This window comes from Candoia aspera, chromosome 4 (genome assembly GCF_035149785.1).
Source record: "Candoia aspera isolate rCanAsp1 chromosome 4, rCanAsp1.hap2, whole genome shotgun sequence".
Classification (NCBI taxonomy): domain Eukaryota; kingdom Metazoa; phylum Chordata; class Lepidosauria; order Squamata; family Boidae; genus Candoia; species Candoia aspera.
The window spans coordinates 99,156,346-99,183,219 of record NC_086156.1 but is presented as its reverse complement, the minus strand read 5'-3'; the positions used below and the strand labels follow the sequence as shown (position 1 = coordinate 99,183,219).

Here is a 26,874-nt window from a genome sequence, read left to right as displayed (position 1 = left end):
TAATGGTTTTTTAAATAGCTTCATAGTTCCCAGATACTTTAATTAAATAGGATTGTGTGTGTTTTGCATCTTTATAGGCTCCTTTGTATTGTTAATAAATGAAGGAGAGGGCTACATCTTTTCCTGGAATTGTGCAGTTGCTGCCCACAGATGACAGATGATCCTAGGAAAGGGCATGTCTGCTTTAAGGTGCTGCAGACAAATGCCAAGTTTGCATGCTCCAAGGCTGCTTCTGAATTAAATCCAGTGTGCTACCCAGCCCTGAAAGAAAAGGAAGCCTTTATATCAATGTGTCTCAACCTTGGCACTTTAAGAATTCTGGGAGTTGAAGTCCAGACATCTTAAAGTCGCCAAGGCTGAGAAACTGCTTTGTACATACACGTTGTAAAAGGTGCTGTAAACAGGAAAGTTAGTTTGGCGCCACTGCTGCCCCCAGCCTCCGCTAAGCCTTGAACATCACCATGCTGAAGCAGACGGCACTGTTTTTAAAAACTGACTTTAATCAAATGGGAAAAAATTCAGGTTTCTGAAAAGGAAAAAGGAATCTTTGAAAAATCCAGCCCAAGCCAAAACATCCCAAAATTACACATGTTCAAAAACAAAAAGAAAGAGGAGTTAGAGCAAAGGAGAACAGAGGGGAAGAAGGGATTATGAGAAGCTAAAGAGACTAGGGGGGAGGAAAGGAGGGGGGGAGAAAGAAAACAACAGAAAAAACTGTTGGACAATCTTTCAAAACTTTAAAACAAAATTGAAACAATGTGACGAGAGAAAGTGAAAATGGGTGGTGCATTTTCAAGTTTACCTGTAAAGAACTGAGGACAGAGGGAGAAAAAAATAAATTAAAAAAAAACTTAGCATGACAACTCCAGAACACAATAGAAGGAGATTGTGAAGATCATCTTGTGTGTCGATCTGATTTCACAGCGGCCCGCCATGCCTTCGCTGGATTTGCTTCGGTTGTCGCTGCCACATCCTTGCGGGGTTTTGTTACAAAGAAGTCTTTCACATTCTCCTTTGCTCAGGAAAAAGTCTTTGAACTGGTAGGAAATATGTGAAGACAGATTTTGCTTTGCTCTTTCCCCCTCAGGCTGGTTTTTTTGTTCGACCGGAGAGGTGGCATCTCTCAAGCTTTTTCATAGGCAGGCCGTAGCTCGGAAGAGGAAAAAACTGAGACAGTGTTAGTTTTTGAGGAGCATAATAAAGAACACAAAACGTGCATGCAAAACCTGAATTTTTCATCTTCAGAGAAAACCACCTGTTAAACTCATCATTATAAAAGTAGAAAAACATGGATTTTTTTCCTCTTAGAAACAAGAGTTTGCCTACTATTATTTACAACTTGTAGCTTCTGTACAAAACCATATTTCACATATTCACATAGAGCCGTAACGTGCTCATGTACCGGTGCCCTTTTAAGATCTGTCAAGTGGAATAAAACAGCGCCTGGTGAGATTTTACCAAAAAGTTAAAAATAAATTAGAGGGATTGCTCTGTGGATTAGGGAGAAAATCTTCTAGCTTCCTGAATCCTTATGACAATGAAGAGATGGTAACACAAGGCAGCAATTTCCATCATCTCCCATAATTAATCCACAGATTCCAACTTTTTATCCTGGCAATTTCTGACCATGGGGGGAGAGAGAGAGACAGGGGCACTGCAACCAGCGTCTCATGCATCTTGACATGAGAGGAGGGCGGGGAGCAGATGATTGTAAACTGGTGCAAAACTAGTCTTCCCTGAAACCTCCTTTCCCTGTTGCTGGCAAACCCCAAGAATCGTTAGACCGAACTCTCTGCTCTTCTGCTTCCGGCAGTCTCAGATGCCATCCGACGTCCGTGGATCTTACCCTCTTCTATCCGTGTGCGTGGTGGACAGCGGCAGAGGTGGTAGAGCAGGGCCCCAGCTTGCCCATGGCAGCCAACTGTATCTGATTTTATATACATATATACACACACAAACACAGACATATATATCTCTCTATATATGTACATGTTAAGACAGGCTAGAACAGGGCAGTGGGTTTCCTGCTCTCAGAAATTGGCCAGGACCGCCAAGCTCTGCTTGCAGTCAATCTTGGTGGCGTCGGGGCTACTGTACACAAGGGACAGAGCTGCAAGGAAAGCTTGGCACTCCTCCTCGCTCTCGAAGGCCAGCTCTGACACAACGTAGGAGACGGGAAGCACCGGGCGGAAACTGAGGGAGATAAAAAGAGACACTGGTGAATGGGAAAGGGCAGCACATCAGAAACTACAACAAGCAGAATCCTGCTAATGGGTAGCTATTTACCTTTGGTTACCCTGACAACACGAAGAAACAAACTCAACCCTCATTCAAGACTTTCATTCCAGTATTTGAACTGATCTTGGAATTTCATCAGTTAGAATATTCATATTGGAAGATGCTACTGCTGGCTGGCTTGCTATAGATACTGGTTGGTCCCTGGGGGGAAAAGTGCTAGACCAGACAGACTTCTGGTAGAGTTCAGTAGTTCCCTTATGTTGAAAATGGAAGAAACAGGACTATGGGTCTAGAGTTTTCATGGCGGGGCAAGAATTCAGACTTGGGGTACACTCATTCACAGCCCAATTACAAAGGCCAGTTGCAAGGGCTGTGTCTTGTTACAGAAGCCTGCAAATTCTTTCAGGTTAGTAACTGTCAAAGCACAATCAAAGATGCTTTGAGTGTCACCACCACCACAAAAATGACAGATTGCCGAGTTTAAACTGCCTTCTACCTTTTAATGGAGTGGTTCAGAAACATGAACCAAAGAAAAAGAGAAAGTACTCCTTAGAAACTACTAAAGATGAACAGAGTGGGGTGCTGAAGAATAGAAGCTAATAGCCTTTTCCTGCAATCTCGAGCAGAGATCGTTTTCAAAAGAGAGTGTGCTAAGATTTTTCTTAGTGTTTGCTGATCATGCTGCCAGCATAATACATCAGTATGGCGTGCTTTTCTTTGTAACTGATTAGCCAAACCAGAGAAAATGCTGTAAGGGGTGAGCCATGAAGCAGAAGCTTCCTCTAACTCTTCAGGGCAGAGCAGGAAAGACTCGGACAGAAAAAGGAAATGATGTCTCTTCTCAGTGACAGGGACAGCTTTATAAAAATAAATACAGTTGTGCCTCCCAAGCAAGCAGAGAAATAACCCTCCTCCAATGCTGCAGAATTACTTTCTATGGTGCTCTTGTTGGTGACCAAGACTAATTTTTTGGAAAGAAGCAGGACAGAGAATGTTACATGTGTACACAAGCATACTGCTTGAGCAACTAATGCTTACACTTCTTATTTAGGGCAAACACAACTCCTCTTGCCTCCCTGTTCACGAACTATTCACTACTAGACACAAGCATAACAAAATACTAGGTTTATCCTTTCAATCATTCACCCAGCATTTGCTCTCATGTCCTGGCCACTTCTTGCTCCTGCTCCAGAGTTCCTGTCTGCACTGACCCTGCCTTGATCGAACCACCACGGGGCTTGGATGGTCTCTACTGCAGGGCCATGCATTGGTAGAGCATCTGGGCATCACTGTCCCCCTATTTCATCTGCATGCTGGGCCCCAAAATGTGGCAGGAAAGGGAAAGAATGAGAAAGGGCCAAAAAGGAGAGCTATAAATGGAGAGGTTCCATCCCAACCGAAAAGCCTGTGAGGGAACCAGGATGAACATCCAAAGCGTGAGGCTATCTATTCAGCATGCCCTGCTTCTGCTAGGCTGAGCCTGTCCTTTCAGGTATAGAATTTAAAAAAAGAGAAGAGCAAAACGTAAACTATGAAGACAATCCCAGGTCTACTCTGCCTCTTCCCATGACCCCACATTTTCAGTTGGGCTTTGCTTTGACCAATGGCTTATTTTACTATTTGATTTATACCTCACCTTTAATTGCGCAACTCAAGCCAGCATATGCAATGCTCCCACCCACTATTTTCCCCACAAGCACAACCCACTGAGGGGGGTTGGGCTGGGAGACTCACCCAGCCAGCTGCCATGCCTAAGGGAGGACTAGAACTCATCGCAATCTCCCAGTTTCTAGCCCAGCACCTAAACCACCACTGTCAGGTACCCAAATAAAACGGCAACCACTTCTCAAATGAAGGTGACTTCTAGATCAACATTTCAGAGTCAAAGATTTCTGCAAAAGAATTCATTTTCTGTCTAAGCGAATCAAAAAGGTTCCAGTGAACCTACCATCTGGTTGTGAGGGACAGCCAAGCCACTATTTGTAATCAAGCATCATGGATGCTTGCCTTAGTAGACTGCAGTTATCATACTTACCTGCCCCGGGCACAGCAACCTCCCTTAAAGTTGCAGAAAAGAGAACCCACTTGGCCCACCTCTACTGGATACTAATCTGCCCCTTTGCCAGCCACTGCAACGAAGGTGGTGCAGGAGGGAAGTGTGCAGTGCAAGGCATCTCCCCGCCCCCCCCACTTCAACCCAAGGTCTGGTTCAGCTCCACATACGTTTTGATCATGGCTTTGAGGGCCGTTTTTCTCTCTCGTTCAGCAAACTTGTCAATGAGGTAGCCGGACATGCAAGGGGCCTGGCGGTACAGGCAGAAGAAACGGTGGTAATTCGAGAGGGCCCAGGCGGCTCGCAAGGCAAGGGCGTGTGCCACGCAAGGATCTGTTTTCAACTCTTTTGTCAGGTATGCCAGCTCGGTTGTGATGTCTGCAGGCGGGAGACAGGCCAGTCACCCAAACAGAGTCTCACAAAGTAAGCCCTGTTTCTCACTCACTTTCACCACGCACAGACTTAGGCAAAAACATTTACTATTCCTTGCTCTACACTTGATTGGGTTTGGCCTGCTCTATTAAATCAACCTTAATCTTTAAAATTATCTTCTCCAGAAGCTTCTCAAGTATTCTAAGAACAAAGTTTCCCAAAGTGACTGACACTGGCTATTATGGGGAAAAAATGCTTTAAAAAAAGAGATACAGAGCCTGTACAACCTCTTGGGTTAAATAAGCAGAGAGCAAAACATGGCCAAAAGGGTTATTAAGACAGTGTTTGTACAGAAACTCTCCAAAACAGCAAGGATTCCCAGGTGTTGGAATAAACTCTACAAAGATTAGCCCCCAAAGTCCATCTCCCAACAGCCCCGCCACATACCTCCTGAGTTCTTGGTGAAAATGTAATAGAGGATGCGGTAAGCAGTGAATTCTCCAACATTCCCAGGAAGATTCTCTGCATAAAGAAACTTCAACTGTGTCTGGCATTGGTTGAACTCCTCATGGTCACCCTGGAAAAGATAACCCATCATCATGGAAAAAATTTAAGCTGTCATACACCAGAACCTTTACTAGAGTAAGAAAGCAAATTTAGCAATTCTGCAAAGACTTGGCTCTCTGCAGAACTCCATTATGCTGGGAAAGGCAGAAGGACAGAGAAGAGGAGGACCACCAGCAACAAGGACTCAATTGCAGTGGTGATGGATGCCCCTCTGGAGGAACTGAAGGATCAGGTTGGGGACAGATCATCGTGGAGAAAATCTATCTATGTGGTTGCCAAGAGTTTATGGTATATAATCAGTAATTCAGTCAAAATCAGAGCCAGCCAAATAAGCTCTCTTAGATTGCTACAGAGTTATGAGTAAATCATAAAAAGACAAATTTACACTTCTTATGCCCTGCCAAGTACAGAAAGGGCTGCAGTCTTTATGTGCCAAAGGTCAAGTTTCTCTTATATTACACTATATCCATGCTGCCTCACCTAAAAGGAACACATTCAGCATGAAATAAAATCAAATGCTTTCCTCCAATCCTTAAAAGAATATAAATTGTCCAAATATTTAGGGTACTAGGAAGGTGTGCATAGTACAAAAATGACAAAATGGTTGAACAGGACTTCCAAGTGCTACCTCTAGTCCAGGGTTTTCCAACCGTGGCAACTTTAAGATGCGTGGACCCCAACTCCCAGAATTCCTGGGTTGGCTGGGGAATTCTGGGAATTGGAGCCCATGCGTCTTAAAAGTTGCCAAGGTTGAAAAATCTTGCTCTAGTCATCTTCCTGGTTTGGAATCTGTGCAGTAAATTAACAGCATATTTTCAAAATTTGCCCAAGAAAACTGATTTCTTTCCCTAAGAACAAAGGGGAAAATGAGCCCCTACCTGATCAGATTTATGCTGTGTGGAAGTACTGCAGGACATAAAATGACTGCTTCAGTACATTTATACTGTTAGTGGTGTTAAATTATTTCAAAGTCAAAACACGGTGTCTCAAATTCAAAATGGTTCAGATTAAAACATTTTGCACACTGCTATATTCTTTCCTCCAGCACAGATATCTAGTATTTTATGTTAATAAGTCAGATAACAGAAAGATAGCAATTGATGAGCATGGAGTTAAACCTGGATCTATGGAGCATTATTTTAACTACTAGGTTATGCTAGGTCTTACCTTCTCCAGAGCTATTCTGGCATGGGTTTCATACACTTCCACCGTGAATTCTGTACGGATTCCTTGAACCTAAAAAGAACGAGAGAGAGTTGCCAAGAATTACAATAACCTAGAGCAGTGTTCCTCAACTTTGGCTACTTTAAGCTGCATGGACTTCAACTCCCAGAATTCTCTACCCAGCGTGCTGGCTGGGGAATTCTGGGGGTTGAAGTCCACGCAGTTTAAAGTAGCCGAGGTTGAGAAACACTGGCCTAGAGCTTCATGTATTAGCTTGGATGACTTGAAATCTCTGCATATGTTTGTACAACAGAAGAAAGGGGTTGGAATATAGACAGTCAAACAAAGCACAAGGCAAATTCAAAAGTTGAGTTCTAGCCACCAGAAAGGGTGGAGAAATTCTGCAGGGCAGTGACCCAAGTGGAAGAACTATTTCACCAAAACTGAATTCAGAGAGGAAGGCTGAAAGTTCAAATTCTTTAGACGCCCCCCCTGCCGCCACCCCAGTCCAAACAACATAGATTATAATTTCTGCCAAAACCAGGCGGTAGACAGAAATTCTTTCATAATGTTAAGCTCCCATGTTAAAAATAGGAAATGTTTCACCCTCGATTCAGGCTCAAAATAGTGCTTCAGGAACAGTTCATTTTAGGAAATTATAGATTTCATTTTTATAGGATATGGAAACCTGAGCAGTAAACTCTCTCCCCTGGGAACTGGTGTTTAATACATTTTACACAGTCATGTTTTGGCTTGTCTCTTTCTGATCCCATTAACCTAAATCAAGGACCTTGGAAAAACTGCACGTCTTTAAAACAAACAAACAAACAAACAAACAAACAAACAGGCTTCTTCTTTAACTCCATGTGCCTTGCGGAAGCTCCAAAAGTGATGAGGGGCCACCGATGCAGTCAATCCTCCAATGATCTCCACCAGGTATAAATCAAGGGGCAGACTATGAATATCTCCTCCAGGAGAGCTTCCAACTCCTATTTCTAAAGTCTATTTGTCTTTAACATTAGCAACAGAAGGCAACAGTTGGCAATGGATTGTAGGCAAAAGGAATGAGTTTTAAGTTACTGCCCCACTCATTCATGTCAAAGCTATTCTATTCACAAACTGAAATGCTGGCAGTCTACAATGGGCCAGGTTTACCAAACTAGCTACCAGAGAGAGAACCAGAGGTCATTCTAACATTAAAAAATACTGGGGTTGTAGGTAATTCTCCTTTTATGGAATTTGGGTTAAAATCACAAACTTCATTAAGGATGTACATCAAAGTCTATATAATTAAAAATGATTGGAATAAGGTATTCAGCTTCTGAACCCAGCTAGCAGCTAGTCTTAAATCTTGTCCTGGCTTGAGAAATGCTAATCTCCTAACTTCTGGTTGCTGATAATTTAGAACAGGATTTGTCAGCCTGTGCTCTGCAGAACCCCAAGGTTTTGTAAAGACTTGATGGAGCTTCATGGGATGGGGGGTGGGGAGAACTTCACTCAAACACAGCCAATGAAGTAACAGGTTCTGTGGCCTGAAAAAGTCTGAAAATGTCCAATTTAGAAATCTTAATGTCAAGACATTTTCAGAACTAAAAAAAAAGGGGGGGGGAGCCCTCCAGAATGCCAAATTTTGCTTCTCTACCAAAAATACTCAACTATGTGTACAAAGCCCTACTTTAACCTGAACACCCAATTCTAATGCTAGAGCAGCTAAAGTACTTCTAACTTCTCCACCTAAAAAACGGCAATTAGCAACCAAATATATTAAGATACATTCTTAGTGCCACTCTCACAGCGATGGCCAGCTTCATACTATGCTGCTGTCTAATTTTGTTTTCCTTAATTATGACTTTGAATGATGTAGGAAGTTAGCCACATGTGGCTTATTTAACAAATCATGGTTAGAAAATTGTAGCTTAGCATGCAAACTGTGAACTGAGCCATGACTTTCTGCCCCCACCAAGGCCTGAATTGGCTTACTGTAAGGTCCTGCCGGATAGATTTCATCTGCTCGCAAGCATAGGCATAATCCTGCTTCTCTTTCCAGTGGGATTTCACTGCAGTTAAAGATTTTTTAAGTACCTGGGAGAAAGAGAGAAGTGCAGTTTAAAGATATCTGGCAAACATTAACTAACAACAGCTCTGAAACAAGACTGGACATAGCCCAGGAAAAATATCCTTCAAAAAGGGACAAACAAAATATTGTGTACAAACAAACACGAACTGCTGATGGAGGAATGATGACCACTGCCAAGATTGCAGGGTGACTGGCATAACTGTTCTCCTAGATTAGCCTGCACTTGCTGTCCAAGGAATATCAAGACAACTAACAGAATTTGTATTTAACAATTCTCCACCTCCCCACAAGAAGACACACCCAGCTTGTCATTTCCTGCCTTCTAATAAAAAAAATACGTCAGTCTGCCATTCAGCAGCCCAAACTGTGAAAGTCCAGCCATCCGACTAGCTCATAAAGCATGAATACTGGATAAAGCAACACTGTACAGAAGTGGAGTGGATGTTTGTTATGCACAGGATAGGACTAACGGGACATAGGTCTTTTTTGTACCACTTCACCCTGTCTAGCACGCTGTCTCTTTTCCTGTATACCTGGCTGGGCAAATCTGTTATTTCTTCATCTTCCCTTTTTCCTTTAAATTTTTTGCATCCTATCAGTGCCTATTTCCTAGAAACCAGCCCAGAACTGTAAAAAGAACAGGTCAAAATAGCAAGGGGACATGAAGCAAAAAGATACTAGGCAGGCTCTTCAAAAAGACTTCTTACTTTCCCCTTGGTGGTTACTCACTGAGAGGGGCCGGACAGTAGAGGGATCTGGTGCACAAGTGAGGCGTAGATAATGCTTTGTGATCTCCTGGCAGGTGCCTACAATCTTCAGCTCATTCCAGTCAAGGCCATCAGAGCCAATAGTGTCAAGGGTATTGATCTGCAGGATTAGGGGCTCCAGACGCAGCTTTTTGGAATGGGCCCCATGCTGGAAGCGTGCTGCCCGCCGTTCCTTCTTGAACTCCTTTTCAGGATCTTCATAATCCATGGTGTTGCGTTTCCGATTGCGCTTGGGAGGACCTTGGTCATGCCTAGGGAGGGAGGGAGGGAGGGATGAACCAGATCCTTTGAAGTGTTGTTACGTAAGACCCTTATATAATCATCCACACAATACTTGTTAGTGTTTGCGTATCTGTTTTATATTAATTTCTGTAATCATATATCTTTAATTATCATTACTGCTGTAATACCTTTATTCACTGATTACAATTTAGCACAACATAAGCATTTTAGAGCACGAATGGAAGACAAGTGGGAAAACACTGCAGGAAGCAGAAAAATGGGCAAACGTGGAGTCAAAAAGCTACAAACAAAGGAACTGTGTCAAGAAGTGGGATGAGCTGGAAAACTGAAAATTACAGCTGATGCCAAGAAGATAACAGGAACTTTTGAGGTCTTCAGGAGAATGATTTGTTATCTGCAAGCTAAAGAAAGACCAGGAATATAAAGAGAAGCTGGAGAAATCCCAAGAGAGCTAAGCTGACCAACATCAGGAAAGACTTTTTAAGATCGTGAATGTACTGCCAAAACAGACTTCTGAAGGTATCTGTCATACCCCAAAGAAAAGCCACATCTGCTATATGAATAATCACGTGTGTCAGTAATAATCTCTTTAATAAAATTGTACCAAACCTGGGTTGGATCTCACACTTGGATCGCTCAAAATCCCAAAGTATATTGCAGAGCAGGACTGGCATGTACCGAGGAAGTGGTTAAATAGAACTGGGCCCTAACTTTGTGCAGAACAGTTCTGTGTACAGCACTGCTGCTTACATGATTCCATTCCTCTGAGGGGCAGACAAAGGCTAAAAATTTCCTACAATCGCCCCTGCAAGTCCCTCACTACTTCCAAATCACCAGCCAGCAGCCACGCCGAAGCCCCTCTCCCCGTGCAACTTGCCTTTTTCCTCGCTGTGCTCTCATCCGCCCTCTGTCCATGTGGCCCCCACGCCCTCGGTTTTTCTGAGTGTTCCTGCGGCCACCCAAGCGACACTCATTTCCCGAATAGGAGCTGTCTGAGTCTGAATCACTATATAAGATGAAGAAAAGATTTATCGTTAGCTGTTACGTTAAATTCAAGGCCTGGGATTGTTGTAATCAGCCAAAAACAAACAAACAAACAAAAGCTCAATAAAATGAACAGTATCACTGGAGCTGTAAAGGAACATCTGCTTTACTTGGTCATGCTTTGAGACTGCTGCTGCCAATCAGAATCACAGGATATGGGCAGGTTTTCCACGAGGTTTGCAACGGTGATGGAACGTGAGGGTGAGCTTGGAAGACGGGGGGAGTGATGCCGCCGAGGGAACGATCACATAAAAGGGAAAGGAGCCCGCAACAGAGTAACAGCCAGAGAAAGAAACTTAGGAAGGACCTGTCCCACCTACTCACAGGAAGGGCGGGTCCTTCCTAAGTTTCCTTCTCTGGCTGTTACTCTGTTGCGGGCTCCTTTCCCTTTTGTCTGATCGTTCCCCAGGTGGCATCTCCTGCCCGTCTTCCAAGGTCACCCTCACATCCCATCATGGTAGCTTCCTTTTTCTTTCTTCAAAAAGTGAAGCTTCTAGTTCTAGCATAAAAGGCTTGTCGATATCAGACAGATGAAGCTTTCCTCACTGCTGCTGTGCACACATGCAAGGTATGAAGTGGTACCTCCAATATAGAACCGACGGAACTGCGCAGACCCAAGAGAACTGCCCCCAAACTATTCTATTCTTTGACCCCCGTTGTTTACCTCCTTCGGAAGTGGCGACTAGGAGATCGTGAAGACGACCTTGACCTAGAACGTGAATCAACGCTTGAGGACGAGCTGTTTTCCTTCATGAAAACATTCCGGTTTCCAAATTTGGTGGGGAAGCCATTCCCACGAGCCCGGCCAGTCCCAGCAACTCCACTACCTCCCCCTCGCTGGGGCTGAGGATTGCCCCCACCACTCCTTTGCTGCTGTTGGGCGAGACTTGACTGCATGGAGGCACGCGGCGAGTGGAGAGAAGGCATCTCCCAGCGCTGCTGTTTTTTCTTGGGGCTTCCGGCCAAGTTGTCTCGGCCCAAGCTGTAGAAAGAGTAACAGATCCGCTAAATCTTGGGAAATGGTTTTGTGAATGAGCAAGCTACTCACCACGGCAACTAGATCATCCTTTACACGCACTCTAACCTCTAAACATACACACCACCGAAAAAAGCTGGGGATGTGTGTGAAATCCACCAGATACAATCAAGTCTACTAGCATTATTTGCCCTTAAGGAAAATGCATCCTTAAAAAAGGAACAGAAATCTTGGTCCTCCAAGCATTCTCCCCTTCCTAGTTCATTAGATATTGGTAAGAAAATTATTCAAATCTCCAGTCAGTGACGATGTCCATCACTCTCTAGCTCAGTGTTTCTCAACCTTGGCAACTTTAAGCTGTGTGGACTTCAACTCCCAGAATTCCCCAGCCAGCCATGGGAGTTGAATTCTGGGAGTTGAAGTCCACATAGCTTAAAGTTGCCAAGGTTGAGAAACACTGCTCTAGCTAATCACTACCTTTTTGCCTCTTCTTATCTTAAAGGAATATTGCCAGAATAAAATGGGAGGGAAATATGTACAATGCACTAAGCTTATTTGGGGGGATTATCTGTGCAGTAATAAAAAAGATCAATGCTCCCCAAAATCCCATCTCCATCCTCTGCCCCAAAAGCTACTCACCCAGGCAATGGTTCCCTGCTCCAGTCAATTGTGTAGGCAGTGCCATCCTGCAGCCTGGCCTGCAGGACCTCCTTAAGGAGCTTCTCTGTGCGGTCTTTGTCCTCCTCTGACTCACAGGCTGTGAAGCAGCGCTGGACATACTCCTTCATGTCCTGTGGCCAATCTTCAGGCTTACCTGTTGAAGAACTGTATGGGAAAAAATAGTATTAAAATAGCAAGGCTCCACTAACACATTTATTTAACCTCAATGCATGCTTTAGTCGAAAGGAAGCTAACGGGTTGGCAAAGCTTCCACTGCTGGAAGCTCAGCCGTCTCATTGTGCAACTTGTTCCATTACAGCTCATTTTAAAATTCAATATGCTCCATTATTTAAACATTTGCGTCCTATCTCATTAGCCCAATTGCTCGAGTTGTATTTTCACATGACAATTCACACGCAGACTGGCTGAGATTCAGCCGCCAAGCTGAATAACCCTCCCAGTGCCTTACAAGGTGATATTCCATAAGCAATGAACACAATGGTCGTGAAGCCTTCCCATTTAGCACCCGAACGTGTGGGCCCAAAAGCAGCACTGAGCTCTGATTTACCTGCCTCTGTCCTCTTGACATCATTGCCTCCCTCCTAGTGCATCGTAACCTATGCAAGAGGCTGCTCCCACATTCTCACAGCATTCCCACTGGACATGAGGAGCGCTCTTTTACAATTTGCAAGCATCCTCACAGAAACTCATATGACTTTATTCTGTGCAGGTAACCTGCTGGTATCAACTGTGACCCCCACACTCCATAAAACACTGGAAAAGGCACTGCTTCTTAAGCTCCCTAAATAAGAATGCCTAATTCTCATAGCATGTTCACCATGTTGGAAGTACCACCACTTCATGTGAAGTAGGTTTCGGCTTCTCACCCAAAACATGCCACAAAATCAGCCAGCTGAGAAGACTCAAGGATGGGCTACTGAAGCAGAAGCCAACATGTTACGATAACCAAAGAAAAAGCACCAGTGTTTTGAGGCTTCCCCCCACCTGGCTGGTACACTTTCTGATGCAGGAGGCGGCCAGGCATGGTTCTTAGGCTGGCAATCCCTAGCACAGATTTAGTAAATACCAAGCGAAAAGAATCCAATCTATTTTATTTCTATATGCAAAATACCTATTGCTATGCAGAATCTAAAAGCTCTGGGATGAGAAGTAGCAAGAGGCTGCTTCCCGTAAGTCCTATTACAGTACAAAGTTTTTCCCCCACCTGGGATTTGCCAGCACCTCTTCTGAATCTCGGTAACCTTACTAAACATGATAACCACTCTCTACTCAAAAATCAAAAGACAAAAACTGAGGAAAGTTTTTAGTACATTCATATTATGTTCACCCATGAAATTATTAAGTTTTTGTCCTCTTTCCTGATTTTATCATTGCTTTAATCCTATGATGTAAGCTGCCCAGTTACCTTGGTGATTTGGGCTGCATATAAACAAAATATAAGATGAAATGGAAGTTGCAAACCTGTGACGTTTCTCTGAATTCTGCTGGGAACCAAAGTTTCCATGTTGCTGTTGCTCCAAAGGGCTGAAGTTCTGATTTGTTATTACAAAGGGACGCTTTGGAAGGTTGAATTTTAGACCACCAGACCCGGGTGCTTCTGTTTAAAAATAAAAAGAGGATTCATATGTATGTGTGTGCATGCACATGTCATGTTCGCTGTTTCAATGTGCGCTGTACATCGTAACGTTTCACATGCCATGGCGCTGATGCGCGTTTCTGTTGGGAGGGAGCTGCTGTGAAACCTTGTGCCAAGCTCTGTATGTGAAATCAGTACAATGGAATGTGTTTGGGTTATGTTCTCTGTTCAAGGCCGTTTCCCGCAGACCACCAGAAGCCGTTAGGAGCACCTGGGATTGTGAGCCTGGGAGGATTCTACGGGGGGAGGGATCTCATCTGCACCGAGGGTTTTTAGTTTGCATTTGGTGCGCTTTTTCCATTCTCAGCTTTCTTTGTGAACCTGCACACTATTCTTTAATAAATCAGGTATCTTTGTGATCCTGCTTATGAGTCTGATGGTGTTTAGAATAGGCAATCATTACAGCACACTTTTCAAAAAAAATCTGCTGCAGATTTAGTAGCCTATGCATCTCTCTAAACCCTCCTTGCAAGAGAAGCACAGAAACCAAGGATTATTTTCACTGATTTTGATATAAACAATACTCCCCAAATTTGAGACTGCATATGTGAGGCAGAAGCCTTATGCATTCACGAATGCTCTTACTGTAGTATCAAGAGTATTTTCATAAATACTATGGGATGGATGTGGGCTACAGTTTTCATTTAAATCAGTAAGACTTAAGCCATGCATATATAGCTCTTGCCAAAACTGTTGAGACAAGTGCAAGAACTTACTTTGACTCCAACATAATGGATTGAATCCACATAGCTTCTAATGTGAATGTAAGGTTTTCCACTTGCCCACAAGGACCCATAAATTAATACATAACTCCTACACTATTTTATCCTCCTGTATCAATTCATGCATCAGCCTGCTTCCATTTCCACCCTTAATGCTGAACTAACAAAAGAATAACAATGCCAGAATCTGGCCATTTTGCTGCTTGAATTTGACAACACATTCTTGAGATAGGCTAGGATACTCAAGGCCACCTGTGGCCTGCATAATATCCACCCTATTCTGAGGGGACTAAAATGTCAGCAGCAGGGAAGCCCCAATGCATGATGGTGCCTCCCTAAGCCCAAGCAAGATTTCCAAGTTCAGTAAAGTGGGAAGCTTTCACACCCACTGCCCAACAGAGATGAGAGGGGGCAGCGTGCACAGTAACAACAATTCCTTTTCTTTTAATCCTTGACAGAAACTTGATGTCAATCAAAAGTAGTTTAAAAGCCTTCCTGAACTGTCAGTAGCTCTTTAAAAACTGGATACTCTCCCGTGGGGAGCTGATAAAGTGGCAGCTTTTTCGGGCTCAGGCAGATTTTTCCTGAAGCCTAGGAGCGTTTTTCCAGAAAAAGGAAAACATCTGGAATCACCCCATCTGTCCTCTGGACAGCTCCTTGAAGCCAGAAGATAGCAAACAGTGTTCGCGTTCAACTGGTAAGAGCAGCCGGAGGGCTGGGACGTCACCATTTTCCAAGCCACGCTGTAGCCTTAAAGGGACACTAAGACCGGCCACCCATTTCTAAATCACCCAATTTATACTTAAGTACGCATACGCTAAGAGAGGCTTTCTACAGCAAGGAGAAGTGGGTTCTCTTTGTGCTTATCATTATTTTTGGGATCAATTTTTTTAAAAAATTCTTTTTAAATTTTGGACTTTGTTTTCCATCCAAATATTAAGGAGGATTGAGAGTAAATAATTGTCTCCCTGTTATTATTTTTGTACTAAATTTGAAGATATTAGCATTTTCCTACACGCTGAATTGGCTGTTCTGAGCTTTCAGTTTTCTGCTTCTACTTTCCCTGGGGAACTGTCTGCATATCTCACTTTCACATGTGTAAACACATTCTGGAATTCTTTCATATCTTCAACTTTCGCTGGTCAAACTCCTGGGGGCACCATAATCTACTGCCTGAGACATGGAGGAGTTTAAGCAGACTTTCTCTGACTTTCACTGAGATTTTAAACAGATTCTTCCTGATTCCTACCAAGTTTTTATGCAAGGCATTCAGAACATTGTGGAAAATATGAGGTCTAAAATGTGTCATCTTGTTGGGGATGTAACTGAGGAATTTAACAGCAACAGAAATGTCTCTTCAACTTCTCTTAAAATGCCGGATGAAGATTGGATAGTCAAACTGAAGAAATTAAAGGGAGAGATCAGGTTGCAAGCCACAGGTGAAACTGATCTTCTGATGGAACGCCATGGAAAAGAAGGGGTTATTATGTATGGGGGTCTCCTGAAGAGAAGTCAGAGTTTTTGAGGAGGGCAGTTGGGCTGTTTGATTTTTTTAAAGAAAAATGGTCTGTGCGCAAGGTGGGGATATGTACATGCTCTGGTTTATTTTGAAGTGGGATGAGGGCTTAAGAATATTTATCTGGATTGCTTTTAAGGTTTGGCTGACTTCATTTATCTTTAACGATTTCGATTAACATTATTAAGGCATAATAAAAAAATAATGTCTGGTTTGGGGTTTAATATGATTAAGATTATTAAAATTGTTGTATTAAGTACAATAACAGACGATTTATGTGTGTTTTAGTTTGAACTTTATTATAGTAGACAGGAATGTATAGAGTAGTAGTAGGAAGGAAATAATTAAATAAATGTTATCAGGGGGAAGTTGCTTAGGAGATATCTATCTATCTATCTATCTTTTAATATAAGGGGAGGGAGCAACTATATTTAGTGATTTTTATCCTGTGCCAATGGAATTATTTATAGAAATAATGTGATTTTGGTTTAATATAGAGTAAGGGATTGATTATGGAAAATTGTTGTATATCCTTGCTGTTAAAAGTCGGAAGTCACCTCTTTTTGTAATTTTGAAAAAATTTCTCTTGTGTTTCCACACTTTGTTTTTTTTTCTTTGTAGTTTTTTGTTTTTCTGTAGCTTTTATCTTTGCTTGAAACTTAATAAAATTCTTATTAAAAAAACTGGATACTGTTTATCCTACATTAGAGAACATTCTTGATTTGCCAGCAGAGTTAAATTTGTTCCTAATGCCCCGGCAACTCTTTTTTGGAGACTAAGTAAACCAAATGAATTAAAACCATTTTTGAGTACTACACAGGAAACGAAGCATTTCAGAGATAATTTCCTTTTCTCTTTCCCATCTTTATATAGACTAATAAACTTCAAAGCAGAAGTGAGTTCATTAAAGCAAAAGCTTTAAATTACACCAGAGAGAACGGCAAGTGGTTCTTAAACCAATCTCTTTTTTTCTCGTTGTGTATGTGTAGCCTGAGCAAGCCCCTTAGCATATTTTGATTTAATATTGTCTTTTAGCCAAAATTATGTACTTTTCCTAATTATCCTGATATTGTCAATTTAGTTTTGGATACTTGAATACCAATTTCCTTGTGCTGGTTAATGACCGCAATAAAGTTATTATTATTATAGACCAACTCTTTGTCAATAATGCATCAGAAGCCAGGAACAAAGCTTCCTCCAGCTACTGCCAACTCCCTTTCCCAGGAGCCAAGGCCCTGAAGGTGCTTTATCTCCCTTTTCCAAGGAGACCGAAGGCCCACTCCAGCCCCTCCACCTCTAGCTCCCAGAAGCTCACGTTTCATGCGGTTCCACAGCTGCTGTCCTTTCTTGGGCTTGGCTGCTTCCTGGTACGAGTGCTGCTGCTGGCTATAGGAGGCACTTGACTGGTTTGGCTGAGAGTGCAACCCTCCAGGAGGACCACCCTGCTGCTGCTGCCCCCCAGGGCCCATGGGTAGGTTGCTATGCTGTGAAGGGTGGTTAGGATGTTGCATAGGGGACTGCGGCGGGTTTGGGATTTGCATTTGCTGAGGTTGGCTTGGGTATGACATCCCTCCATCTTCCATGCCTGGGACTGGAGGCTAGAGAAAGGAGATTTGTGCCATTACCACCTTTGCCAGCCTCACTTTTAAAAACAGTTAAAAGCAGACAGCTTACACCTCTGGTGTAAGGATGGACAACTTCTAATTTTCCACATTGTTACCCTAAATCCCCCATCTTCTGTGACCACCGACTACAGTGGCTGGGGCCAACACAAATACAGTACAATGCCCTGAGGACCAGAAGTTGCTCAACCTGTTTACTCAAAGAGCTTCACTTCTCTCTCTGAAAACTGAGATTCCAAACTTTCTGCTTTCTGCCATCAGTGCAAGAAGAAACCAGAAACCTGTATTGCTTGTTTAGCCTCTGGACTCACAAGCTTATTTTTATGTGCCGTAGTTACTTTCCATTACACTTCCGTCATTAACTACTGAACCATCACTGGATGCTGCTAAAGCAACAAATTTCAGAAGCCAAGAAAGCATGTTGTACCCCCATACTGTACAGTACAAGATACAATTGTCTGTGCTCATCAACTGCATACACTGAGCTGGCAATACAGCCAGAAAACTTTAGGAAAGTATCAGAAAAATCAAATCATCTCCCTACTCAGCCATCACTTTTTAACAAATTGTAAGCTACTACTGCGAGTTTTTGAGATGAATTTTCAATCTTTTGTGATTGTATTTGTGCATTTATATTTCCCCCCATCTCATTTAAAATAGAAGAAAAACAATACTTGAATAAAGTAAAATATATTACCTGGCTCATGCTCCCTTGGTGCGACCCAGGAACTGGGGGTTGTTGGGGTGTTGTTGGGGAGTAAGAGCCTGGGACACCATATTGCCCGGGAGAACCATACCCAGGGTAGACATTTTGCTGGGAAGGCAAATCACAGATTCAGATCAGTGAAGAGGTACTTTACACAATAGGCAGTATACAATTTTTATATAAAAGCAGAAGCAAATTACCTGGGTTTCCACTCAAGGTCTTCTCTTGCCTCAAGACTACTGGATCCCATTTAGTGGATTTCTGGCATTCTGAAATCCTAAACTCTCTTTTTTCAACTTTATGAAACTCTGTGTTTATCTTATATGTAATAGGTATGCACAGTAGAGTCCTGTGGCTGACCCATTCCCCACCCCACCCCCCAGAGCGATTGCTTAAACAATCTCTTCCTGAGCAGCTTTTCTCACAAGTTAACAAGCTGTTCTGTGGCCTTAATTAGTTGATTAGCACCCTGGCCCCCTTGCACTGCTGCCTGAAATTGACAAGACCTGAATCAGTTACACACTGAAGGCTTTTGCCTCCTAAGCGCCTGCTAGGCAAACAGCAGGGGCTAGCAGTCCTCTCAATGTGTATTCCCCATTGTGTGCCTCTTTACTCACTCGTAATCCCTTCCTCTCCAATGAATGTAAATACATATATTAATTTCCTTCTTGCTAATCGCCCTAGCAACTGGGTGAGCATTCCAAGGGGCAGGGGAAGGGGGAAAAGGGCTGTAAGTTTTGCCCCACAAACCCAGCTTCCTTGTGAGTCAAATCCTGGAGACCGTCCTTGCCGTTTGGGCTCACCCAGCAGATCAAAGAGGGACCCCCTGGCACTGTGAATACATTTGGGGACAATTTCTTAATAAACATTCTCTAAGAAGTTTGTTGCCATCCTGGTGTCTACCTTGGTGTTCTCATTCTTTGGTATCTGTCCTGCAAATCCTAAATTAAGCATCTATGCACAAATTAAGGGCAACAAGGAACTATTTGATTCCATCCCACAAATTGGCCACAGTTGGGATCATTCTATTAAACTGTGTGGGCTTGGAGGGCATAGATAAAGCTCAACTGATGTGGAAAATTCTGCCTTGCCTTATTCATTCTGCAGTATGATACTCTGCTTTTACAAGATTGAGTCCCCCTCCAACATCCTAGTTAAGACATTCTAAAGGGACCTTATGAGGTTAGCCAAATGCTGTTACTTACCATAGGATAATAGTAATTATAGGGGTAGAGATAGCTGTATTGTTGATACCACTGGTAGTACTGCTGCTGCTGCTGCTGCTGCTGCTGCAGGGATTCTCCTTGCTGTGCTGTGTACTGTGAAAAGCAGCAGAAGAAGTGTGTCATACGATGATCAAAATGTTTACACTCGCTACGACCAAAATGAAAATAAGACTACTTGTCTAAAAAGCTCAAGTCTTTTCCTCCAATTATTTCACGATGACAGGTTTCAGGATGTGTGGCAGTCCAATGCTTAAGAATCCCAATAATGCCGACCCTAAAGCCATACCAGAATACAGAGGTTCCTCTTTCTCCCCCTTTTACAAACTCAACAACAACAACAAAAAGTGTGTCCCAGTTTCTCCAAGGCATACATCAACAGAATACTGTCAGCTAATTTCATTCATTTCCAGCTTCCACACTTAAGAGTCCTGTGAGCTTGTAGAAAACCTTCCTCAGAATACTGGTTTTGAACAGAGTTTTGAGTTCTTGTTGATTCTGAATTCCCAAGACTGAAATCCCAAGTTAGCAACAAACAAAACGAAGTAAATCTTAGACTCAGTCTTAGACAAGCAAGGCTGGATACAAATAATTGTATACGTTTTCAAATTATTATTTAAAACACACACAGCGATGCAAGGGCCACTGGATCCTTCTGGATCCTTCTCACCTGTGCGTTAGCTTGACCATTGGTGGCACCTTTACTGTTGCTAGAAGCAGCCGCAGCATTGGCCTTGCTAATATTAGCCAGTGCTTGACGGGCCTTCTCCCATTCGGGGTTCTCATGCATTGGGCCTTCCATCCCGTTTTCTCTGACATTTGCAGTACCCAGGCTGTACTGTGAAGCCCTAAAAGACAGAAGGGAAAGTGAATGAATTCCAGTCCCGGTTGTTACAGGGACTTTTATTCCCATGTATCACTGGTACAGTCTTGAAATCACACAGTATCCCCAACTTTTAGAGGTGCTTGTCTTCAGTTTACAGGACTTACTGCTCAAGATGGCTAACAAGAAAATCTGGGTAGGTTTAATTTGAACTCAGGTTCAGTCTAATTGAGCACTATTATCCAGCCCCTGAGTCATCACAGAAAATTCATCTCCATATATGCCAGCTAATATGACTTTAGAGCTTGTTAAAGAATAGTTTCAACAGAAAATAGGGAAAAAAGACAGTGGCACTGGACGAGTTTCTGTTTCATTAGCTTCACATGATTAAAATTAAGAGTAAAATTATCAGAAGTCCTGTGCTCCTCTACTCATGGACCTCAGCCAATATATATTGCTAATTTCAATTATACCAGTCAATCCAGAATCTTTGTTTTACTTCATTTTTTATGCCAGTTCCTAATTCAGCCTTGAAATAAGGTTAGCAAGCTCATACATCTATGCTGGCTATTTGCTGCCCACCCATTCAAAACATTTAACCTTTATAGCCCCTTTGTTCTCCAGAGAGAACATTTCAAATTAACTGACTGTGAAACCAGCTTTCAGCAAATTTCTCAATTCAAGAGACAAAACAACAATCAATCATACAAAAGAATACTTCCTAGTGCCTGCTGTGTAGATGTTGGAATCTCTGGTAACCCCAAGATAGGCAGTACTACCCTCACTGCTGCTTCTCACTATAAACAGTATCTAGATATAGGTAGCTTGGTTTCATGGGCATGGACTACAACAAAACAATCAATGGACATTTGACAGGTCAATTACCAATTCTAGTAACCATGGAAGTTGTTAGAAGTAAACCTATACATTATCAGACTGTTTTTGCCCCAAACTATCATCACCCTTTTCATGTAGAGTAGGAATAGGCAACATCTGGCGCCATGATTTTAGACTGAAACTCCCCATATCACTCACCATGCTGACCAGTAGTGGTGAAACCTGGGAAACACTGGAGAGCCATACACTGCCCACTTGTGATTTAAAAACTTTACGGTGAAAAATGACATACCGTATATTCCCTTCTACCTGATTTTTATGGTACGCATTTCTCAGATACGTCAGGATAAAGAATTTAAATTTTAAAAGAGGTAGCAATTGCTAGAACACGATGCTTCCATATTCTGCCAGTCCAGAATTCTTAGATCTTTACCTCGTCTTAAATGAGCAACATGCTTTTCCTGCCAGCAAGAATGGAAATGCCTTCTGTGCTGTTTAGTATTATGCAATGAGAAATTTGGCTTCTCCTCTCCTAGCAAAATGTGTTTAGTCACTCCACCTGGCAAGCATAAGCAGTTTTGCTCAACTAATATTTTGACATACTTTTCTTAATTTCACAATTGTCCCCCCTCACAATTATGCCGTAATAAATCCGTAATATCTGTGTTTTTCAAGAATCAGAATTTCTATTCATGTGTGTGAACAGTGTCCTAACAATTCAGTTTCACATTTAATATTAAGAATCTGAGAAAGTTTTTCCTATCTTTCCCCTTCCTTTGGTTTATAGGTTTGAGAGCAGGGCCTGCCCTCTTATTATATTCTGGTGATATGAATAACTTTAAGACAGTGTTTGTGCCTCACTGCCTTATAACCAAATTCTCAGGACAGCTTACAATAAAAATAAGAACAAATTAAAGCTGCCTACATACAACAAAACATGTAAAAATAAAATTTGTTGTCAATATCCAGGCAAATTTTATCAGGACAAAATGACAACAAAATTTAAAATTATTTGCCTGGGAATACATTTATTATTGAGTAATAAATGAGCCAAAGCCAACACTCACCCACACCTGGTGGCTGAACTAGTTATGTTGAATTGGAGAGTGCTACCTCGCCTATCCTTCTACCAGTAGGTCTTGATGGTCATCTATGTAAGACCTATAAGCCTGTGATATCATCAGCATTATGATGTCATCAGCAGAATGTCAATTTCAACTTGAATCAAGTCTAAGAGGTTTAGCTTTGAATTTTCTTGCTACAAAATACTGCTTTTTAAATGGTATGCTTCACTCTTCTTTGTTAAAATTCAAATTCCCCCCCTGGTCTAACTGGTGGCAAGTATTTAGCTAATACTGTCTGTAACAAATAGACCTTTTGTATACAATACATCAAATTATTACCGAAATAGCTTGGACAAGCACAATAATACAAACACATTTTTTTTCAATTACTTGTCAAAAAACTCAGCAGAATCGGAGAATGTGATTTCTCACAAATCCTCATTCTTTGAAGCTATGAACATCTTTGGCTAAGACTTAAAGACTACATTCACTCAGAAAGCTGTTCTAATTACAAATCTTTATTGATGTGAGATTCTTCCACTCTATATTAAGGCCTCTTATTTCCAATACCTAATTTATAAAGTCCTAAAATATTTTTATCTAACCTCATTTTATTATTTTACTTATTCAAAAAATACATATTAACCAACCCAAATCCTGGAAAGTGTATTAGTTATAAGGTCTTTTATAGCAGAAACCAAAGCATTTTAGTCATCTTCAGGTAGTAAGTATATATTATTCAACAGAAGTTCTTTATCCTTTCACATGCAAAAGGCAGTTAACTCTAGTGGAGATGGTGCTATAGCCTAGAAAAGCTGGATCAGTCATACAGTAACTAAAATATAAGGATGGGTAAACTAAGAACAAAAATGCAAATGCAAAACCAATTACTGAAATTATTAGATTTGAAAAGTACTATTTTATAAACTTTATAAAGAATTCTGAAAGCAAAACTCAAATCTTATTTTTAAAAAAAAACTGTAAATGGAAACACAAAAAATCCAAAACACTAATCATTCCTGATTACATAACAATGCATATATGAGACATTCCAAAGATTCTGCAATAATTATGAATCCTATTCCTCAAACCTCCCTCCCTTCGTAATTTCACAGGAGTCCCCATCAAAAAGGTAAACATGTCACAATTCAGTAGCCTTGACTTCCCATTTATAAGTGCAAAGGAATGCAGTTGCTTCTTCCCTCCTCCTCAGTTTTAAGTTTGATTGTGATATTATCAGCTGTAGGTTGCAATCCTCAGCTTAGAGATACAGGAGAAAAAAATCCAGTAGATGGTCTCTTTCAATTCAGAAGTGGACAATTTGTATCTCAAAAGATGTTGCTGGACCAGTAGCCATTAGAGCAGATGGGAGTTGGTCCATCAACATCTAGAATGCTACATGTTACCTATCCTTAATTACAATATGGAAAGGTTAATTTGCTTATAAAAACAAACTCCTACTTAAAAAATAGCTAGGACTCACTTCACATAAACAATTCCAAGTAATAAGGTTTTGCTAGTCAACATGCATTTCAAACCAGCCCAAGCCTACCCGACCCTTAATTCCCCAGCTGATGAGCTGAAGTAAAATAAACTTTTGCATTCACCATTCCGAAGAATGCTGGTCTCCTATATTGGCAGCCATCATCTAATTTGTAGAACAGGCAACTGTAGATATCAAATGGCTGCCAATCCACAGCCTGGCAACGTCTCTTGACACAAATCTCTTTTCTTTTTTCTTCTTCCACAGGTAGAGGTCAAGCAAAGGAAGTTAACCAGGAAACAGGCACATCTCAAGCTTGTGGATACACCTCTTTAGCACTCTCAGATAAACTTCCTTATGCCCTTTTCATCACAGGGCAAGAGCCAAGGGAATTTAAAATTTCACAACCAGGAGGCAACACTAGTCAAGGGATCCCTGCCCAAACGTCTTCCAACAAAGCGAGATGCTATGTAGTCCTATCACCCCACGTTTCTTTCTGGGGCCTTATATTCTTTTCGCCCCGTTTTTAACTATATCACACGTGAGGCCCTTTTGTAGTGTAACATACTTTCCCTTGCTTCAGGTGCACCAAAGACTAAGGTCCCCCACCCTCGGGCACAAGAACTTCACCCACAACTCTCTTCCTTGGCAGCGGAGCCCCGGCCCACCCTTCCCTGCCTTCCCCTCTCAGCACCCCGAAAAAGACTCCCACCAAAAATTACTCGGGGCCGCCGCTCGCTCGCCGCCTGCCTACCACAGGTTTCCCCGCGCGGCCCTTACTCCGGGCCGTCTCGTTGCCCTCGCCCACCCACTCCCGAGTTTTTCCTTCTCCTGCCCGCAGCCTAACGGAAGGAGCGGCGAGCCACTCGCTCAGCCCCAACCGCGACGCCGCCCGTGGCGAAACGAGGCCACTTTCTGGCGCCACAGTCCGAAGCAGGCCGCGGGTTTCGTCGGCTCGAGTGCGGAGCAGATGAACCCTACGGCCTCCCAAAATGGCGCCCGCTGACTCTTCCCTTCCTCTACCCGTCTCGGCTGCCAGACTCCTTCCTTCCGGTTGCCCCGAAGGAAGCGGTGCGCGCGAGGGCGGAGAAAGAGAGCACGTCGATGTGCGCGGTGGCGTCACGCAGGCGACGTCACCGCGGAGCTTCGTCACGTGGTTTGTTCTGTGGACTGGGAGGTCTGCTTATCGGTCGAGATGCGTAGGACTACAACTCCCATCACCCTGCAGGTTTCTTTAAGCTCAACCTGATAGGATCCACACAGGATGTTATCCCAGGACATGGGAGCTGCAGGTTGTAGCTTCCATCCAGCTCGGTTTCTTTGAATCGTTCGTTTTCTTTCATCCTAACCTAACTTGAGAGCCAAAGCCAGCTGGGTGACCTTGGGCCAGTCACTCTCTCTCAGCCCTAGGAAGGAGGCAATGGGAAAGCACTTCTGTAAAACCTTGCCAAGAAAACCACAAGGACTTGTCCAGTTAGTCTCAGAGAATCGGACACGATTGAACGGATTAAAAAAAAACACCCTACCTTATGGAATTGTTGTGAGGAGACAGAAGGGGTGAAGGAGACTCAAGAGACCCTGCCTTGAAGATCCAGAGGAAAAGCAGAACACACATGAAACCAAGAAGGAAAGTTTCTCCCCCCCTTCTCTTTTACCTGCTAAAGAACTCCAGTAGCTGGGCAAAAGAATTTTGACAGCTGGGCTTGCTTTTCCATTAATACAAAGATAAATTTTTGGTTTGTGCAGCCTGTCAGGCAAGGATGAAAGGTTGCGCTATTGCAGATGCCATTTCCCAGATATAAAGAGAACTCTGCCCTTTTGGAAAATATTCCCCTTCCCTTCTTAGCCCCCCCCCCTTTTTTTTTTTCCTTTTACAATTTTGCCAACCAAAAAACCCCAGTCACTTCAAAGCATGACCAACTTGTCCTGGGGAGCTTGGACAGAACACTGAACAAATCAATGGACATCTGTGTGAACTGGCCCCTGTACCATCTACCGGCCTCTGGATTCAACTGCAGCACTTCATGCTGCATCTCTAATATAGGGGAAGTCTGAAACCTGGACTAACTCATTAGGTACAGGGACTGAAAAGGTTGTTCCATATATTGCTCAAATGGACCTGTGATACTATACCTGCGTGTGCATTTGTTATAACTGGAAACCATTCTTGGAGCAAAAATGGGCTGAATTGTGGGATTTAAATGTAATGCAAGAAGTGCTTCAGCATGGCTGCCCAGGGCTGCTCACCTGAGTCTTCTGTTCCTCCTTGCAATGGCCACCCACTCATCCTGTGCACTTGCCTACTTTCTTCTTCTAGCAGTGTTTCTCAGCTGTGGCAACTTTAAGATGTGTGGACTTCAACTCCCAGAATTCCCCAACTAGCATGCTGGCTGGGGAATTCTGAGAGTTGAAGTCCACACATCTTAAAGTTGCCAAGGTTGAGAAACACTGCTCTAGCAAGTGATCTAAATCAGGTTCAAAGAGAGTAGACAATGGTGAAATGGATAGACTTCCTGAGGAAGTTTTATTTTACCCCCCATCACACTGATCTCTAAACCCATAATGGTCAGGATTGGCATTAGATTTTGGTATCCGTGGACGCTTGTCCCAGCATTCTGTTGGGCTCATCTCCCCTTGCTAATGCCTGCACCATTTAAAAATACCTGATCTGGCACTCCAAGCAATGCCAGATGGTTAAACCTACCCTCACCCCACCCCCCACCTTCAAGGTCCAAAACCTAACTGTGCTCTTGGTTGGCTGGCTTTTCAATTTCCTTTTTTAAAGATTACTTCACTTTTAGAGAAAAAGAGAGTGGGCATGCTACTGCAAAGTGAAGCACCAGCCTCCAGAATCTTTTTTTATGAGCCGGAGTTCCTTGGATTCCATATAAAAGGGCTACAAAAAACTGAATGACCACCAGAAGACAGCAAAGAGGTACAGAATACTAGCTGCTGAGAACTGGTCTTTCTAGTACAAAGGCAAAATGGCTGCTGCTCAGTGTTTCCCATTCCAGATAAAAGACAAAAGTTAAAGTGGGGTGGAGGGGGTTTGATAGTGAA

The 26,874-nt window shown here is 42.7% G+C and overlaps 1 protein-coding gene across 1 annotated transcript; it reads right to left on the bottom strand.

Moving 5' to 3' along the window:
- Positions 1-477: 477 nt before the first annotated feature.
- LENG8 (leukocyte receptor cluster member 8) lies at positions 478-24,847 on the bottom strand. The gene is made up of 15 exons (XM_063301188.1): positions 23,939-24,847; positions 20,278-20,455; positions 19,590-19,703; positions 18,376-18,492; positions 17,372-17,654; positions 13,644-13,779; positions 12,141-12,326; positions 11,190-11,507; positions 10,359-10,487; positions 9,201-9,489; positions 8,375-8,476; positions 6,398-6,466; positions 5,111-5,240; positions 4,462-4,669; positions 478-2,193 (listed from the first exon to the last, which is right to left on the bottom strand). Exons 1-15 carry the CDS (start codon positions 23,977-23,979, stop codon positions 2,031-2,033), a joined length of 2,463 nt encoding a protein of 820 aa, XP_063157258.1. The 5' UTR covers positions 23,980-24,847; the 3' UTR covers positions 478-2,030.
- Positions 24,848-26,874: the final 2,027 nt, after the last annotated feature.

Bases quoted from the DNA above. Each gene is read 5' to 3' on its own strand.
- LENG8 (XM_063301188.1), bottom strand. From the start codon at position 23,979: ATGATGGCTGCCAATATAGGAGACCAGCATTCTTCGGAATG. The intron at 20,456-23,938 runs GTGAATGCAAAA...TCTGTCTTTTAG, and splicing joins GACCAGCATTCTTCGGAATG to GGCTTCACAGTACAGCCTGG. The intron at 12,327-13,643 runs GTTTGCAACTTC...TTTCCCATACAG, and splicing joins AATTCAGAGAAACGTCACAG to TTCTTCAACAGGTAAGCCTG.